The following is a 20,610-nucleotide window of genomic DNA, read 5'->3' on the forward strand; positions in this document are numbered from 1 at the left end:
TGATTCCATCAGCATCAAACCTGAACTAAAGTTCAGAGCTAGTAGATTATAATTTTTTAAAAAATATTTTATATCTATTAATATTTTTTAACTTGTTATAAACTATTTCTACTAGATTGAATTGTTCTTTCCTCTTTATATGTATTTAAATGACAAAGAAGTGTCACAATTTTGATACTAAGATTTTTATAGGACTGTCTTTTTAAATCTTAATTGTCCAGATTCAATTGACTTATTAAGGAAAATGTATAAAATGGAATTTTGTGGATCATTTTATTGTTCTGATGAAGTCAACCTTGATGAAAGCACTTGACCTTTTTTGTTTTTCGTAGAAGTTTTACCATTAAAAGTGATATTTATACCACTGTGGAGTCGGGGACTAGTTATTGGCACCTGGAGGCAGTTTTTTTCTTGTTATTTCTTTAGGTGTAGCATTTCAAGTAGGGCTGGATTGGACATGGCTTTGTAAGGCAAGCAGAGATCACCTCTAAGTAGACAATAAGAGACTGAGAACAGCTGAAGTTTCTTGAGTCTGTCCATGTAGGACATGTGTTTAAGGCCTAGGATCCTTTTTGTGAGGTACTTTTTGTGGCCTCTCCAGCTGTTGTAGGTGTCTGGTCAGGTACATGCCAAACGGGGCATTATATTTGATGGCTGGTCTAATGAGGGATGAGTAGAGAGGGACGATGACCTCCTTCTTCCTGGATGCAAAACCTTTAATTATAAGATGTGCCACATAGAAGGACTTTCTGACCACAGTGGCAATGTGGTGGTCGAAGGTGAGGTGGCTGTCGACCTGGGTGACCAGATCTCTTATGGCCCCTTCAGTGTTCAGTGGGCTCCCATCAACATGGTAATTCATGGGAACTGAGTTTTTTCCAAAGGTGATGATAATGCATTTTTTGCGTTAAGCTTCAGGCCATGGTTCCGACACCAGTCATTGGTCTCAGTGAGGTCCTTTTGTAGGATATCTGCATCACTTGAGGAGTTGATAATGACTCCTATCTTGCAGTCATCAGTGAACGTGGTCAACCAATGTCCTTCTGTGTTGGCTTGGACTTCTGAGAAGTAGATGTCAAACAGCAGAGGGCACAGGATTGATCCCTGTGGGACTCCACTCATGACTGGTTGACAGTCTGACTTGGAATCTGCAACTTTGAATGGGCGGCGCAGTGGTGCAGTGGTTAATGCTGTCGCCTCACAGCAAGAGGTTCTCTGGTTAGATTCTCAGCCGGGGTGCCTTCTGTGTGGAGTTTGCATGTTCTCCCTGCATTCGCGTGGGTTTCCTCTGGGTACTCCGGTTTCCTCCCACATTCTAAAGACATGCGTCTGGAGCATTTCTCCCCGGGCCTCTGCTGAAAACAGGATCTGTGGAACCTAGTCGGACTTTCCCGGTCAACAAATGTTAAATAAATAAAAAAAAAATAAATAAAAAAACTTTCACTCTGTGGGTCCTGTCTGTGAGCCAATTTGCAACCCATCTAGTGATGTAAGGATTGATGCCTAGTTTGGTGAGTTTATCAATGATACCTGAGTGGGGAATGGTATCAAAGCCCTTGGCCAGGTCGAGGCAGGCTGTATGCACTGCCTTACCCTCATCCACAGCCTTAGTGACTGCCCCGAAGAAGTCAGCCAGTTTCAGCAGGCAGGATTTCCCCTTGACAAAGCCAAACTGTGTGGGGTGAAGAGTTTGGAGATTGCCTGTATCTTTGTTAAGCAAGTCCATGATGATGTGCTCCATAACTTTGCATACTAGACTCATCAGGCTAATGGGGTGATAGTTCCCAGGGTCTGTAGTTGCTCCCCCTTTATGGAGTGGGATGACTGTAGCAGTGCGCCATTCGTTATGGACATAGCCTGAGGTATTACTGTGATTGCTAAAATACCAACTGCAGAAAAGTTTCACTGTTACTGGAGAAGGAAGAGCAGAGAAAATGGACAGAATCGAGAGGACATTCACAGCACCGCAATCAGAATATAATGAAGAAGAAGAAGGACAGCCCACAAACTTCCAGTAAGCTGAGCCGAAGATAAGTACTGCGCATAATGGACTAATAGTGAACTTTTCAAATTTTGCTCTAACAGATTCACATGTAAAACTGTTTAAAAAAGGTTTACAATTTATACCAACTAGAAATGAATGTCTTGTTAATATATTAACAGATTTACGTATTTCATGTATAAATGTAAGCTTAAAGTTATTTTTTAAGAATGAAGCAATTATAGGGAGTTTTGAACATAAAAAGTCTAGCATTTTTATGCCTATGCACTGTCCTATTGTTAATGCCTTTTTGAGTGCATGTGAAGAGGATTTTAGGTCACTGTATAAGAAACAAAAAATAATTCTAACAGTAAAAAATATTTTAATCTTAAATATGATGAGTATAAGGCACTATGTGACTTAGAAACAGTTGACAATTTGATTGTTAGACAAGCAGATAAAGATGGAACAATAGTGTTGTATGATAAAAATACATATATAGCAGCTATGAATTTTTTTAAATGATGCTAGTACCTTTAAAGAAGTTAATTTCACTGACATTTGGAAGATACTATCCAAGGTTAACATGTTTGTGTATGATTTACAGCTACAAGGGAATATTTCTATAGAATTATTCAACTATTTAACAGTCACCTGCCCTGTTACCCCTATTATATATGGTATACCTAAGCTGCATAAATCCCTTACTGAACCTCCTATGAGGCCAATTGTATCAAGCAAAGGTTGGATTACCAAACCATTATCTATATATATGCAGGATGTTTTAAAACAATACTTACCATTATGCTCTAGTTATATTAAAGACACTAATGACTTCTTGAAGAAACTTTATGAATGATATAACTATAGAAAAACCAATGATATACATTTATTAGTAACTCAACATAAACTCACTATTTACAGTAATACCTATAATACCTAATGAGCATGGCATAGATGCAATTTGTGAATTCCTATGTGCAAAGACAAGAATGATTGGAACTAGCATAGAACCTATATGCAGTAGGATAGAGATGGTTTTAACAAACAATGTTTTCTTGTTTAATGGTCACCCATATTTACAAGTCATGGCCAACACCTATGCAAACATTGTCTTGAATCAATGGGAAGAGGAAAAAAAATATGTATATATATATATATATATATATATATATATATATATATATATATATATATATATATAGTGGAAGGAACCCATATAAACAAAATGTACAGTTTTACCAGCGTTTTGTGGATGATTGTTTCTTAGTATGGGATGGAGATGTTGAAAGTCTGTTAAATGTGTTCAATATTTAAATAATTGTACAGCATTTTTAGAATTTAAAATGAGTTACTCTGAACAACAGATAAGTTATTTGGATATATTATTGTATAGAGAAGGGAAAAAAATGGATACAACTGTATAGAAAGGATATACAAGTTAATAGGTACACTCATGCCATGAGCATGCATTCTGAGCATGTGTTTCGTGGAATAGTGAAAAGTCAATTATTGAGAATAAGTAGATTAAATACAAACGTAATAAAATGTAAGGAACAAATGGAAGCATTAGCTGAGGAATTTAAGGAAAGGGGATATAATGAGGCTTTGATATACACTAATGTATGAGTAATATTAAAAGAAAGGGACAAATTAGCACCTCCTGTATTTAGTGGTACTCCACAAACATATACAGGTAAGTAAAAACCAGCTGAGGATATATTACTACCCAGAATAATTTAAGTAAAGAAATAGAAATGTAATATATAAAAACTGGTGTATATTAACATCAGTGTCAGAACTAATACCTATTGTAGGGGAGAAGCCAAGATTTGCACATAGGAATTGTTTGAATTTAAAGAGGGATTTATGTTGTAAAGACTTTAGACAATAATAAGGAAATGATAGCTAGGAATAAAAACGGGACTGTGCCATGCTATAATTGTAGTTGCTGTAAAGATATATGTAGTGAGTTAGTGTATAAACATCCTATAAGTAAGGAAATGTATAAGATGGAATGTCATGCAACCTGTAACACTGAATCAATAATATACTTGGCTACTTGCATGGTATGTGAATGTTTCTATGTAGGTAAGTGCTCTAGGTGTCTTAAAGATAATCTTACACAAACATTAAAAAATGTCAATAGAGAAATGTTAATGAAATGTTTGATGGAAATGTTTTAATAATATGTCTAAGTTTTATAAGGTTAGTTAATTGATTGAAACTAACTTTTTATTGGTTGGTTGTGTCATGTGTTCTTGGTAAAATTATTATTTAAACTGTGATTAAGATGGTATTAACATACTGATGAAGAGTGTTACCAAAAAGCTTTATTTTTGACTGGTGAATAAACAGAGTGCTGCTTTACTGTTTTTGTTTTATTCTGTAAGGCTGTGATTGAACAGGACACACAGATGTAGTGCCAGTTAATTTTGTAGCTCATGTAGGATGCAGACAGGGATATTATCAGGTCCCATGGACTCTGTATTCTTGACTTTGGACAATGCAGCTTTTACCTGTGCTGCAGAAATGATGTGTACCAGGCTTTCTTCTGGTATTGTGATAGGGCCCTTGGGGGGAGGGTTAAAGTTGGCACTGAATCTGTTAGCCAGTATGTTGGCTATATCTGTTGGCTCAGTATAGGAGGTGCCATTGTGCAATAACTCAGAGCAAATCTGGGTATTGCCTTTGAGGTTTTTGATATAGCTATAGAAGGCTTTATGGTGTTGTTGGTGTCAGCCGCAATTCTGCCTTCATAGCTGGCTTTAGAGGATTTGATAAGGGATCTCAGCTTTTTGTTGAGACTGATAAGGGAGGTTTTCCAGTCTTGTGACTTCATTTTTTCTGCAACAGTTCCTTCCTTCTGTTGTAGAGTTTATTGATGACTGAGAACCACCAGATTGGCTTCCTTTTTTTGGAGGAGAGTGTATTAGTTCTATTTGGTATGACAAAGTCCATGCATTTGTGTACATGGTCGTAATGTGCATTGGTGTATGATTCAGCAGTCATGCAGCTTTTTTCCATTGGCAAGGGTGCCGAGAAGTTAGCCACCTCTGGTTTTAGGAGCCCAAAGTTAGCTTTAGAGAAGTTTTTCAGGTTGGTCACCTAAGTGGGAGGGGGGTTGTAGGTGAGATGGAGATTTCCATGGTGATCAGTTTGTGGTCAGATTTAACCAGGAAGAATTGACTATAGGTATGGGGCAACGGTCTCCCATGTTTGTGATAACCAGATCGAGGATGTTGCTTCCTCTAGTGGGGGTCAGAATGAGCTGGTCCAGGGCATTGGAATTGATAAATTCCTGAAAGTACATTGGTACTTGAATAGTTTTCCCAGTTGATGGAAGGTAGTTGAAGTCACCCAGTATGAGAGTATTGGGTTGGACCTTGATTGATTCCAGGGTGTTTAGGAAATTGGAGTGAGAGTCTAGGGACATGTTTGGGGTTCTGTAGCAGGCTATGACTTGTATCGCCATCTTACTCAGTGTTAGTTTTACTTGAAGTATCTCGGATGCATTGTGCTGGGCTACCAGTCTACAGGTATGCGTATCCTTTAAGAATATGGAGACACCACCACTTTTGGAGCTTCCGGATGTATTCTGGGGCCAAAAGGTATGGAATGAGTTGTATTCTGGGAATGCAGGGGTGCTTCCTGCCTCTTTAAACCAGGTCTCCATTGCAGCACGGATGTCAACATTCTCCATTTTGAGTAGAGCTTCAAGCGAGTGCATCTTGAGATTTAGACTTCAAACATTAAACAGCATAACAGTCAGACTGCATTTGTCTGTAGGTGTTACTGTGGAATTTTGGTCTTTGGAATACTGCCTAAAAAAGGCACTAAAGGGGTGGCAAGAGCCTTAACCAGTACCCGGAATCCCAGTTCTGTTGGAATCCCAGCTTTTATAAGAGATCTCTCACCCAAAAGAGAGAATTCTAACACTTTGAAACAGACTCTGCAAAGATAAGCAACTCATCTAAGTATGGAAAAATGTGGATACCCTGTAGCCTACAATGAGTCATAAATAGACTTTGACACTTTGTGAACAGTCTTGGTGCAGTGGAGTGTTCAAAGATTAAGGGCGAGAACTGGTAATTTGATCCAGACATAGAAAATCTTAGGAAATGTCTGAAATCTGGATGAATAGGGATGAGATGATAAACATATTACCAGGAAACTTGAAAGTGAAAGAAAAGATAGCAGATTGTAAAGTGACTTCATTTTGAAGTAGGGCACTATCACAAACAAGTTTAAGAAAGAAAGAACCAGAATTGGTGTCCAAGCATTTTCTTTCTTCGGTACTAGGAACTTCCTTGAATAAAAACCTTCCCACTTAGGAAGGATGAACAGAAACAAAAGAGTCTGATCTGGAGGATGAGGAATGTCCTCCTGGAAAGTTGGAATTTCCTTCCACTACCATCTGTAATCTTATTGAATGATATTCAGAACCCATTTGTCTTGAAGTACGCTGCTGCCAAACAGAAAAAAGGAAATTAAGACTTTCTTGAAGAAAAAGGGGGACATGGTGGGAGTGGGTTACAAAATCTCTTGAATCGTCAGTCAGACACATTGAACTGTCCTTGGTTTTGAGAGGTTAGAGACTTCTTTTTGGAACTCCCTTGCCATTCCTTATTAAAGGTCTATTTACCTGAATTCTGTTGAGACTGTATTCTGTTTTCAGCCAAAAACTGAAGAGGAGAAATAAAATCCCTTGAACAATTCACTGATTAGCCTCCCCCTTTTGTCTCACTTTTGATCACCTCTGCAGCAGATGAGTCAAACACTAAATCTATATCCAAGAGAGACTTTAAAATCTCATTTTTAACATCAGCAGGAAGGTTCTAAGAATGTAGCCATGCAAACCTTCTGAAAACAGTATCAGTGGACGTATCCCTGATACAACACAGTCCCTACAACACACTGAAAATAATGAGTAATGACTTAAACAGATTTTCCTCAGAAGAAGAGACTGCAGATAAAATGTTTCTCATACCTTCACATTTTGTCAGAACAAGCTTTAACATATGAACCTGACAATTCAAAATTCTGAAAACCAAACATGCAGAAGTATATACATTTTCCCCATACCTATCAATAATGTTGCCATCATTATCAGAAACAGTAGAATTGGAATTAACTAAGTGGTTAATAGCAGTGGGTACCAACTAAGGTTATAGCTGCATGCCAGGTTTGGGAATAGTGTATAAACACATTTTCAAAGACTGATGAATTTTATACAGACTAGCTGCCTTTTTAGGAACAGGTGGCTGACCAACAGGAAAACTGCAGACAGTACCACACACATCCTCTAAAGCTGATAGGACAGGAGGAATGAGTGTAGCTTTGGAAAATCCTTCTGAAAAACACTTAGTATTTTTGAGTGACTGATAAACCTGTGTTCTCCCACTGAAAACATTGACACATTCTAGAAATAGTCTCAAAGAAAAAGAGCCCCCCACAGGGAGAATAAGTAACTTGAGTTCTCTGAATCTTAATCAGAAATCTGAGGAAAAAAACTCTGAATCCCTCCCTGCAACTTCTTGTTCAGATTCAGAATCCTGAATATCTTCAGGAAAAGAGGAATCCCTCTTTCTTTTACTAGAAACTACTTGACTAGAAGGATCATTAATCCTTCTTTCTTTTACCAGAAACTACTTTACTAGAAGCATCATTAGCCTGAATTAAACCCTGGGACAGATCCAGTAAACTACTTCTGTCTAAAGGAATTTAAGGAGGAGTAGATATATGCTTGGTTTTCTGTTTCTTTTTGACAGGAAACATGGGGGTGAACTGTGTTACTACTGGCAGCAGCTGCTTCCCCAGGGATGGGCACAGCATTCTGACACTACAGGGAAACCTTCCCTGTTCCCACTCCCAGGATTGACAAGTGTCTGCCCCTTGCTCACTGAGGGGACTCCAACAGCTGCTGAGTATGTGGCTCACCCCACCATACTGGCTGTACTGGAAATCTGGGATAAAAGATGAATGGTGCAACAAATGGCCACAGCAGAGTCACCCATCTGCAGCTAAGGCAAATTGCTACTCTGCTGTGGTGGCAGAGTCTGTTTGCTTATTTTTTTTTTCTTTTTGCAGCTGGAAGAAGAATGAACCATGGGACAGGTAGTCTGTTCCATGGACAAGCTGAACATGGTGCTTCTTTCCCAGGGAAGACAAGTAGCAAATCTAAGTAAAACCACCGGTCCACAAAAGTTATTTTTTGACAGAAAAAAACCACAGTAAAAAGCACTTTCAAACACTATGCCAGCCACATCAAGGAAAAATAAACATGATTTTTCCACAGAAAATATGTTTTCAGTTAGTTAATACTACTTTTAAACTGACAGTACTTTTAATGACTAGTGCTCCATTTAAAAGTATGTTACAGTCTTGATACAGTCTGTTAAAACACAACACTCCTTTCTTTAAAATAGCCTTCCTGAATAGGAAAATAATAAAACATCAATAAATTTAACATAATGAAAGTTTTTTTCCCAAAGGGAACTTATCTGCCCAGCAAAGAAAAGCACAAGCCAACTGTTGATCCTAGGAAGCCTCAGAGAAGTGTACTCATCGGCAGCAGGAATGCTCTGAAGGGCTTTGCACCCAAACTTGTCTTTAAGTCAGCTCAGCTTTAGCTGCTTGACAGTTTGGGTATATGGTAGGTGCCCTGAAGCTTTGGAAGCTGGCTGACTGTTATATCCTTGACTGTATATAACTCATATCACTAAGACTACTGCAGCAGTGATCAATATGATGAACATCAATTTTTGCTAACAGGTGGAGGTGCCAGTATACCAATATACCCCATTGGTTTACATGGAGTATACCTCTGCTGAGGGTTTCTACACTGGTGTTCAATACCACTGAAAAAATTCTGCATTTAAGGATAATGGCATAGTACGCTTTACACCCATTCCTAAATTTTACTCAGAACTGAAGTCCTTTTTATTCAAACAGGTAACATATTATTGTTTCTTTAACACAGGACTCACAAAAGTCCATCCCAAAATCCAACTTCTCAGCATAGGATCTAGGAGGTTACTAGACTATTGGCCCTGAGGCTCTTATAAGTCTATCAAACAGTTTAGCCCATGTTTAGACAAATCAGCACCCGATGCCCCTGTCCAGCAGGGACATGGGTGGAATCCCAGGGGTATATTTTCTGTTTTCCATTCAGGTATCCAGGTTGCGCTTAAAAATAGGTAAAGAGGTACTCTCTTAATGTGGAGAGGGAGTCTATTCCATAGATGGGAGAGTCTCTAGGACACAAATCTGTCCTGCCAACAAGTCTTGTTGATGTCACAGACCAGGTTGAGGCAGTGCATGTGGGTTACTTGAGTGGAGCTCGACTTGCGGTTATGCAGCAGTCCCATCAAGGTGAGGTCCGTGATTGCCTTGTATGACAGACAGAGGTCACCTCTGAGGAGTCTGTATGAAACTGAGTAGAGGGTAAGGGCTTTTAGCCTATCTGTGTATGGCAGATGTTTGAGACCCTGGATTCTCCTGGTGAAGAACCTTTGTGGTTTCTCCAGCTGCTGCATATGCTTTGTGAGGTACATGCTGAAAGGGGAGTTGTGCTGAATAATGGGGCTTATAAATGAAGAATAAAGGGATGTTATGACCTCCTTGTTCTTGGATGAGATACCCTTACTTATAAGGTGGGCCATGTAGAAGGCTTTCCGTGCAATGGAAGCAACATGGTGGTCAAATGTCAGGTTGCTCTCAACCTGGGTGCCCAAATCCCTCATGACTGATTGCGTGCTTAGGACGTTGTTATTAATGTGATAATCTGTGGGGACATTACTCTCCCCAAAGGGGATGATGATGCATTTTTTGGTATTCAGCTTGAGGCCATGTTTCTGACACCAATCATTTGTCTGTATATAACTCATATTACTAAGTGTGACCCTCTTGGAGGATGTCCACATCACTAGGTGAATTGATGACAGCACACAGCTTGCAGTCATGTGCAAACCTGGTCAGCCATAGCCCACTGGTTTTGGCTTGTACCTCAGAAAAGTATATCCCAAATAACAGAGGCCCCAACACCAAACCCTGCCACTTGTTACCAGTCTACTGCTTGAGATGGCTTCCCAAATTTTGACTATGTGGGTTCTATCAGTAAGCCAGTTTGCTACCCATCTAGTAACATATGGATTGATGCCTAGTTGAGAGAGTTTATCTATTATGCCTGAGTAGGAAATAGTGTCAAAGGCTTTGGCCAGGTCAAGGTAGGAGGTATGCACCATCTTTCCCTCGTCCAAGGCTTTGGTGACTGTTAGAAAAGAAGTCGACCAAATTTAGCAGATATGACCTCCCCTTGATGACACCAAGCTGTGTGGGATCAAGTGTTTGGAGGTTGCCAATGTCCTTGTTAATGAGGTCCATGGTAATCCATTCCATGGCCTTGCAGATCAGGCTAGCTAGGCTGATGGATCTATAATTTCCTGGATCGGTGGATGCTCCACCTTTGAGTAAAGGGATGACAGTGGATGCCCTCTACTCAGTTGGGATCAAGCCAGTGCTCAGGCTTTGGTTGAATAGGGTGCCTAATGATGCTGCAAGTTCCTACCAGAGTTCACATAGGATGCAGCCTGGGATGTTATTGGGTCCCATGGAGGCTGTATTTTTTGCCTTTGAGAGAGCAGTGATGACCTGTTCCCTAGATATAAGGGAAAGGGGGAAGGTACTGGGGATGTCCTGATTTAGTGATGGGGGTGACAGAGGGGTAAAGTTTTTGCTGAATCTGTCAGCCAGCAAGTTTGCTATATCTTCGGCATTTGTACATGTGGTGTCCTTGACCATCTGTTCTGAACAGACCTAGGTGCTTCCTTTGAGGTTGTGGACATATGTGAAGAAGGCCTTATGATTGTCTCTAGTAGATATGGCTAATTTGAACTCGAAGTTTGCTTTGGAGGATTTCACGAGTGCTCTTATTTGCTTGTTCAGGCTAATGAGACATTGTTTTCATTTAGGCACCTGCTCCGTCTTGGTCTTGGACAGCAATTTTTTTCCTTTTGTTATAGAGTTTATTTATTGCAAATGTCCACCAGACAGGTTTACTCTTCCTTGCGGATGATGATTTAGTCCTTTCGGGTATTTCTGATTCCAGGCATCTATATAAATGCTTGTATAGTGCTTTGGTGTACTTTTGGATATTGGTGCCAATTCCTACAGAGGGGGAGGGGGCTGTGAAGCTGTTTATACCATCTCTCAGGAGGCTGTAATCAGCTTTGGAGAAGTTTTTATGTCTGATCCTAGCTAGAGGGGGGTTGGGGGAGATGATGACATTGAAAGTGACCACTTTGGGGTCGGATCTTACCAGGGAGGATGATACTATAGGGATGCTGCTGTGGTTACTCATGTTGGTTAATACCAAGTCCAAGATATTATCACCCCTTGTGGGGGTATTGACTAGCTGTTCCAAGGCATTTGCATTGACAAAATCAAGGAATTTCTGGGCATTTGTGTTCTGGCATGAGTAGTTCTTTCAGTCTATGTTTGGAAAGTTAAAGTCACCCAGGATCAGGGTAAAGAGCTGAATCTTGATTGATTTAAACAGGTCCAAATAGGCGGATTGGACATCTTGAGTCAGATTTGTGGGCTGGTAGCTAGCTATAATTTGAATATGGGTCTTGTCAATGGTTAACTGCACCTGGAGTGTCTCCTGTGCGTCATACTGTTTGACCAGCCTGGAGGTGTGTATGTCTTTAATGTATATTGAAATTCCACCTTCTTTGCCTTAACTGCTCAAAGTTTGGGGTATGAATGTATGATAGGATGAGTAACCAGGTAAGGCTGGGGTGCTCTCCACAGCTTTGAACCAGGTTTCTGTGACTGCCCAGATGTCAGCATTTTCCAGGGTTAGGTTTGCTTGCAATGAGTGCAGTTTCATGTTTAGAGTCCTAGCATTTAGCAGCATGACCTTTAACTTGTGTTTTGTTGAAATTTTTATGTTGGTAGTTTTAACTTCATCACTTTCCTAAAAATGGCACTACAGGGGAGACAAGAGCTTTTGCCAGAAGCCTGAAGCCCAGAAGAGACAGATGCAGGCCATCTCTGGCAAAGCATCGTGGTCTGTTGATCATATCTTCCCAGGTTGTCAGATACTGGATTCCCCTGGAATGACACCAGAAACTAAGATAATTGTTAAAGTCAATTATTTTGAGTTCTATATATATATTATACTGTAATTATAGCTGTTTTTTAGATTGTATATTACATTTAATAATGTAACAGATATACTGTGACTAGTTTGACTACTATGTGTATAATTGTAATTGTTTAGAAATGCATATTCTGTTTGTCAGTCATGGTATTATACTGTGACTGCAATGTGCTATTTTGAGCTGTCTGAAAATTTCATGTATCCCTGGGCTAAACCAGAAAATGGTCCAGCAGGATCAGTGCTCTACCCCGCTCAACAAACAAATAAATAAAACGTAACAAAAATCTACATTTGCTGAATCTGTGTCAAATAAGATATGTGTTGCTTCAAGTTTGTACAATGGCAAATTCTATACTGTTGTATCAGCGTTATAATTGCTCTTCATTCTTCAGCCTGTTTTCTGCCCGTGATCCTCATATAAGCAATAACATTTTGCTTTGAGGTTTGATCTCATATTCAAATTCACATTCCCTCCTTGATTCTGAATCCTTTTCATCTGTCCCCATTAGACATCTATTTACTTACCTTTAGATAATTTTGACTAACATGTATATCATACATGACTTTGAAAATAATTTTACTTTCTTGAAATGCAATTTAGCTTTATTGAAATATGCACCAAAGCTATCCTAAGTGGTTACTTATCTCTCTCTGATATTCAGCCAAACTAAAATATGAATTGTGGATTTCTGCTCAGTTTTAACTTTTATTGGTGGTATTTCATTTTATGTATGCATTGTTTATGACTTTCATTGTTCAACAGTTTGCTAGTATTTTCATGCTACCAAATCACACTAGTATTGGTTTCTATTGGGCACTCTGATTTCCTCTCACACTAGTATTGGTTTCTATTGTGCACTCTGATTTCCTCTCACACTACTATTGGTTTCTATTGGGCACTCTGATTTCCTCTCACACTAGTATTGGTTTCTATTGGGCACTCTGATTTCCTCTCACACTAGTATTGGTTTCTATTGGGCACTCTGATTTCCTCTCACACTAGTATTGGTTTCTATTGTGCACTCTGATTTCCTCTCACACTAGTATTGGTTTCTATTGGGCACTCTGATTTCCTCTCACACTAGCATTGGTTTCTATTGGGCACTCTGATTTCCTCTCACACTAGTATTGGTTTCTATTGGGCACTCTGATTTCCTCTCACACTAGTATTAATTTCTGTTGGGCACTCGATGATTTCCTCTCACACTAGTATTGGTTTTTATTGGGCACTCGATGATTTCCTCTCACACTAGTATTGGTTTCTATTGGGCACTCTGATTTCCTCTCACACTAGTATTGATTTCTGTTGGGCACTCTGATTTCCTCTCACACTAGTAATGGTTTCTGTTGGGCACTCTGATTTCCTCTCACACTAGTATTGGTTTCTGTTGGGCACTCTGATTTCCTCTCACACTAGTATTGGTTTTTGTTGGGCACTCTGCTTTCCTCTCCCACTAGTATTGGTTTCTGTTGGGCACTCTGATTTCCTCTCACAATAGTATTGGTTTCTGTTGGGCACTCTGATTTCCTCTCACACTAGTATTGGTTTCTGTTGGGCACTCTGATTTCCTCTCACACTAGTATTGGTTTCTGTTGGGCACTCTGATTTCCTCTCACACTAGTATTGGATTCTGTTGGGCACTCTGATTTCCTCTCACACTAGTATTGGTTTCTGTTAGGCACTCTGATTTCCTCTCACACTAGTATTGGTTTCTGATGGGCACTCTGATTTCCTCTCACACTAGTATTGGTTTCTGTTGGGCACTCTGATTTCCTCTCACACTAGTATTGGTTTCTATTGGGCACTCTGATTTCCTCTCACATTAGTATTGGTTTCTATTAGGCACTCTGATTTCCTCTCACACTAGTATTGGTTTCTATTGGGCACTCTGATTTCCTCTCACACTAGTATTGGTTTCTATTGGGCACTTGATTTCCTCTCTCACTAGTATTGGTTTCTATTGGGCACTCTGATTTCCTCTCACACTAGTATTGGTTTCTATTGGGCACTCTGATTTCCTCTCACACTAGTATTGGTTTCTGTTGGGCACTCTGATTTCCTCTCACACTAGTATTGGTTTCTATTAGACACTCTGATTTCCTCTCACACTAGTATTGGTTTCTATTGGGCACTCTGATTTCCTCTCACACTAGTATTGGTTTCTATTGGGCACTCTGATTTCCTCTCACACTAGTATTGGTTTCTATTGGGCACTCTGATTTCCTCTCACACTAGTATTGGTTTCTATTGGACACTCTGATTTCCTCTCACACTACTATTGGTTTCTATTGGGCACTCTGATTTCCTCTCACACTAATATTGGTTTCTATTGGGCACTCTGATTTCCTCTCACACTAGTATTGGTTTCTATTGGGCACTCTGATTTCCTCTCACACTAGTATTGGTTTCTATTGGGCACTCTGATTTCATCTCACACTAGTATTGGTTTCTATTGGGCACTCTGATTTCCTCTCACACTAGTATTGGTTTCTATTGGGCACTCTGATTCCTCTCACACTAGTATTGGTTTCTATTGGGCACTCTGATTTCCTCTCACACTAGTATTGGTTTCTGTTCGGCACTCTGATTTCCTCTCACACTAGTATTGGTTTCTATTGGGCACTCTGATTTCCTCTCACACTAGTATTGGTTTGTATTGGGCACTCAGATTTCCTCTCACACTAGTATTGGTTTGTATTGGGCACTCTGATTTCCTCTCACACTAGTATTGGTTTGTATTGGGCACTCAGATTTCCTCTCACACTAGTATTGGTTTGTATTGGGCACTCTGATTTCCTCTCACACTAGTATTGGTTTCTATTGGGCACTTGATTTCCTCTCTCACTAGTATTGGTTTCTATTGGGCACTCTGATTTCCTCTCACACTAGTATTGGTTTCTATTAGGCACTCTGATTTCCTCTCACACTAGTATTGGTTTCTGTTGGGCACTCTGATTTCCTCTCACACTAGTATTGGTTTCTATTAGACACTCTGATTTCCTCTCACACTAGTATTGGTTTCTGTTGGGCACTCTGATTTCCTCTCACACTAGTATTGGTTTCTGTTGGGCACTCTGATTTCCTCTCACACTAGTATTGGTTTCTGTTGGGCACTCTGATTTCCTCTCACACTAGTATTGGTTTCTGTTGGGCACTCTGATTTCCTCTCACACTAGTATTGGATTCTGTTGGGCACTCTGATTTCCTCTCACACTAGTATTGGTTTCTGTTAGGCACTCTGATTTCCTCTCACACTAGTATTGGTTTCTGATGGGCACTCTGATTTCCTCTCACACTAGTATTGGTTTCTGTTGGGCACTCTGATTTCCTCTCACACTAGTATTGGTTTCTATTGGGCACTCTGATTTCCTCTCACACTAGTATTGGTTTCTATTAGGCACTCTGATTTCCTCTCACACTAGTATTGGTTTCTATTGGGCACTCTGATTTCCTCTCACACTAGTATTGGTTTCTATTGGGCACTTGATTTCCTCTCTCACTAGTATTGGTTTCTATTGGGCACTCTGATTTCCTCTCACACTAGTATTGGTTTCCATTGGGCACTCTGATTTCCTCTCACACTAGTATTGGTTTCTGTTGGGCACTCTGATTTCCTCTCACACTAGTATTGGTTTCTATTAGACACTCTGATTTCCTCTCACACTAGTATTGGTTTCTATTGGGCACTCTGATTTCCTCTCACACTAGTATTGGTTTCTATTGGGCACTCTGATTTCCTCTCACACTAGTATTGGTTTGTATTGGACACTCTGATTTCCTCTCAGACTACTATTGGTTTCTATTGGGCACTCTGATTTCCTCTCAGACTACTATTGGTTTCTATTGGGCACTCTGATTTCCTCTCACACTAATATCGGTTTCTATTGGGCACTCTGATTTCCTCTCACACTAGTATTGGTTTCTATTGGGCACTCTGATTTTCTCTCGCACTAGTATTGGTTTCTATTGGGCACTCTGATTTCATCTCACACTAGTATTGGTTTCTATTGGGCACTCTGATTTCCTCTCACACTAGTATTGGTTTCTATTGGGCACTCTGATTTCCTCTCACACTAGTATTGGTTTCTATTGGGCACTCTGATTTCCTCTCACACTAGTATTGGTTTCTATTCGGCACTCTGATTTCCTCTCACACTAGTATTGGTTTCTATTGGGCACTCTGATTTCCTCTCACACTAGTATTGGTTTCTATTGGGCACTCTGATTTCCTCTCACACTAGTATTGGTTTCTATTGGGCACTCTGATTTCCTCTCACACTAGTATTGGTTTCTATTAGGCACTCTGATTTCCTCTCACACTATTATTGGTTTGTACTGGGCACTCAGATTTCCTCTCACACTAGTATTGGTTTGTATTGGGCACTCTGATTTCCTCTCACACTAGTATTGGTTTCTAGTGGGCACTCAGATTTCCTCTCACACTAGTATTGGTTTCTATTGGGCACTCTGATTTCCTCTCACATTTAAAAGATATCATATAGGTGAGCAAGTAGCCATCTAAATTTCCATCATGTGTGCATCTGTGTATATGTGTGTTTATGCATGTGTTTGTGTTCATATACATACGTATATATATATATATATATATATATATATATATATATATATATATATATATATATATAAAACATACAAATATTTCAATCTCTGGCTTAATGCCCTTCTGTTCTGCCAATATAGGCTGGTGCTGGTGCTGGTGTGTGTGTGTGTGTGTGTGTGTGTGTGTGTGTGTGTGTGTGTGTGTGTCTGTGTGCGTGTGCACGTGTGTGAGTACATTCTTGTGATAGGATAGTGTTCTATTTTGGATTTTATTCACTGCCTTTTATCCACTGAGTGTTGGGATAAGTTTGGAATTCCCCATGACCATATAACCCTACATTGGACTAACTGGTTATCAGAAAATGAATGAATTGTATCAGATATTTCTCAGCCTTCTATGTGCTTTTTTGTGTTTAACTTTATATTCTTGTTCTGTTCATTTGTAAACTGGGAAAGTTCACTAGGCATAATAAAAACATGACTGACTCAGGACAAAAGGGTTCACAAGCCTTTTTAATATTAGTATCACACTCACGATCAGAAAAATAAAACAATTAAAACCTGTTGGTGCACACTACTAAGCACTTTCATCTGGATCAGGCAGACTTTATCAGAGTTGTACACAAACAAAGGTAGCAGCATTAAATAACAAGTTCAATTAACTAATTAATTCAAACCAGCTAATCCCTGCAAACAAACAGGACTCCCTTAAAGGTATATTACCAAATACACTATTACACAAACAAAATAGTCAGTACATTGTTAAATAATTCATCTTTTTGTAACATTCTATGAATTTAAACATCTTAAACTTCATCTGTAATCAAATGCACCTTTTTAAACCATTTTGCACAAAATAATAACTTTGCAAAAATAAAACTAAACACTTTTCTAAAAATCATATATATGTTTATATATCAATCACACACATCTCTAAATTGTCTGCTTCCTCTTGGAATAATTGGAACCCTAACGTTAACACTGGTTAGCCCTCATCCTCAGGATACTCAAAATACAAATATTATCATTAAGACCTGACACCATACAGGCATTCAGCCTCAATTGCCAAACTAGTTCTTTAACTTCAACTATGTTCTCTGTGTCTACACCCCTAATGTTCCTCACTACTTTATTGATGACAAAAAAACACAGTTTTTGGTACCCCACCTAAAGCCTGTTTCATTTCTGAGTTGAAAATCAACTTCCGGTTGTCATGAATGGGAGCAATATATCTATACACATCACTACTGAATGGAATAATAAATGGAATAGCATCTAGTATGGGTGTACTCCTAATCTAGGCTTTAGGTGGGGTACCAAAAATTGTTTTCAGTAATTGCAAATCCATAAAAAACCTACTGGAAACCAATACAACTGCCAGGTACACTGAACTTAGATTTGGACATATGAATGTCTGTGGGCATTGTTGCTATTGCAGGCTTATCCACAAATGACCTTATGTTACAGTGGATGGCTATGATAGGACTATCACTTGTCCAAGGAGATGTAATTGTGACATTTCTGGGGTGGTATATTTGGCTACTTGCACAGGCTGCAATGCATTCTATGTGGGTAAAAACCAAAAGAAAGTTGAAGGAAGGAATAAGAGAACATTTGTATGACATTAAAAGCAGAAATCCACTAACGCCCTTAGTAGGCATTGTTCACAATGTGAAACATACAAAAAATGTTTTTTTTTTGTCATCAATAAAGTAGTAAGGAACATTAGGGGTGTAGACACAGAGAACATGCTTGAAGTTAAATAATTAGTTTGGCAATTGAGGCTGAGTGCCTGTACGTTGCCAATATTTCTATTTTGAGTATCCTGAGGAAGAGGGCTAACCAGTGTTAACCTTAAGGTTCCAATTATTCCAAGAGAAAGCAGACAATTTAGAGATGTGTGTGACTGGAAATTCAAAAATATATATATTTTTTTAGAAACGTATAGTTTTATTTTTACAAAGTTATTATTTTGTTCAAAATGGTTTAAAAAGGTGCATTTGATTGCAGATGAAGTTTAAGATGTTTAAATTCATAGAATGTTACAAAAAGATGAATTATTTAACAATGTACTTACTATTTTGTTTGTGTAATAGGGCATTTGGTAATATCCCTTTAAGGGAGTCCTGTTTGCAGGGATTGGCTGGTTTGAATTAATTAGTTAATTGAACTGGTTATTTAATGCCGCTACCTTTGTTTGTGTACAACTCTCATAAAGTCTGGTGGATCCAGATGAAAGTGCTTAGTAGTGTGCACCAACAGGTTTTGTTTTATTTTTCTGATCGTGAGTGCGATACTAATATTAAAAAGATTTGTGGATCCATTTTATCCTGAGTCAACCATTGTTTTTCTTTTGTTTTTATGTCATGCAGATTTGGCCAGTAGGCATAAGTGTTTAGCTTTCTGGGTGACTCTGTAGACACTGGGTAGTTAGCTGATTTGCTTAGTGTCACATGATTTGTATATAGATACTAGGGAGTGTAATCCAGGTCTACATGTTAAAGTTCATTAGTGGGGAACTGCCTTATTCTGTGTTTTAGAACTGCTCTTGTGTTAACCTTTACATATTCTCTGATACAAATCCACAAAATATGACTTATTGTTGCATTACTAAATCTTATCTAATTGTTGTACTACTATTTATTATATTCTTTATCTTCTACTTACCTCTGTCATTTCCACAATTATTTGAGCTGGCATTATGGCCATGAAAAGTGTTCATGTTTATTTAGTGTAAACTACTTTCTGTAAATTTGTTGTATGAATGGACGGATTTCTGTAAGTGTTACTCTATGAACCTCTGATTTGCTAAAGGACTGTATCGGTTACACATTATTGTGCCTTCAGGTCCAGGTAGCAGTTAAAAAGGGTCTTCGGACCAGCCTATCTACCTGGTCAAGAAACAAACAAATAAATAGCTATCTAAATACATAAGCTGCTTATTTTACCCTGCTTAGTGAAAACAAGTAACTAAGGAAATAAATACATGCAGATGGCCCTTTGGAGAGCCAGGTATCCACTCTCTTAGAGATAACACTCTGTCACTAGAAATAAAGTCCAAAGCTGCTTACCTGAGATCCATATCACCTTCAACCCAGTAAGCCAAGATGTTTGAGCCAGTTCCTCCTGGACAACATCCCATAATTAGCACAGCAACAGCTTGGATAGGGTGGATTTGGAAAAAGATTGAGAGCAAAAAGGCTGTCAGGGGCATGATGCCAAACTGACAAAGAATGCCCACACATATACCCCATGGCTTTTTTATATGTTTCCACAACTTTGGAGCTTCTACAGTGCAGCCCATAGAGAACATAACCAGAGCCAGCAATACAGTAAGAACAATGCTCAAAACGGAGTTTAGTATCTGGTTAAAATTGTCAAGAGGCACCAAACCATGTGTGCTATTGCAAATAGTTGCATTTTCAGAACAGTATGAAAAATTAATGTCCTTATTTCTAAAGTATTTTTCCATGCTTTCTGAAAAGGAAAGCTAGATCTCTGTTTGATTCCAAGGTCAGTCTTTAATCAGCACATCTGCTTTAATTAAGTATGGAGAAATACATTGTGTGAAGTTCCACGAAGGGCGGTTTCTATATGCTGCTCAAAAAGTTTGACTTTCCCCTGCCTTATATACCAAGTATTTGACTGCAAAAAGGCATTTGGTATCTAAGCTACTCTTTATGAGTTACTCTTGAGAAATCAACAAGTATATTATTTCAGTGCTTGTTAAAAATACTCTTACAATGAATCATAAAATTCAATTAAAGTCATTGACATTGCTTTTAATGACTCTAAACAGTGCGTTAACTGTCCAGGGCAAAGCCAGTTCTGACCCAACAACAGTAAAACTAGGTGATAACGACATTAGGTTGTTTGCATGAGCGTACATTTTATGTTTTAGTT

At 38.9% G+C, this 20,610-nt stretch overlaps 1 protein-coding gene across 1 annotated transcript in view; it reads right to left on the reverse strand.

The window, feature by feature from the left end:
• Positions 1–20,179, reverse strand: part of SLC10A2 (solute carrier family 10 member 2) — a 181,723-nt gene extending 161,544 nt beyond the window's left edge. The window contains exon 1 of the mRNA XM_044071953.1: positions 19,779–20,179. Within this exon, the coding sequence (XP_043927888.1) occupies positions 19,779–20,179 (401 nt within the window). The remainder of the gene's footprint in view (positions 1–19,778) is intronic.
• Between the last annotated feature and the right edge of the window lie 431 nt (positions 20,180–20,610).

Source organism: Protopterus annectens, chromosome 5.part0 (genome assembly GCF_019279795.1).
Source record: "Protopterus annectens isolate FY-2018-M chromosome 5.part0, PAN1.0, whole genome shotgun sequence".
Lineage (NCBI taxonomy): Eukaryota > Metazoa > Chordata > Ceratodontiformes > Protopteridae > Protopterus > Protopterus annectens.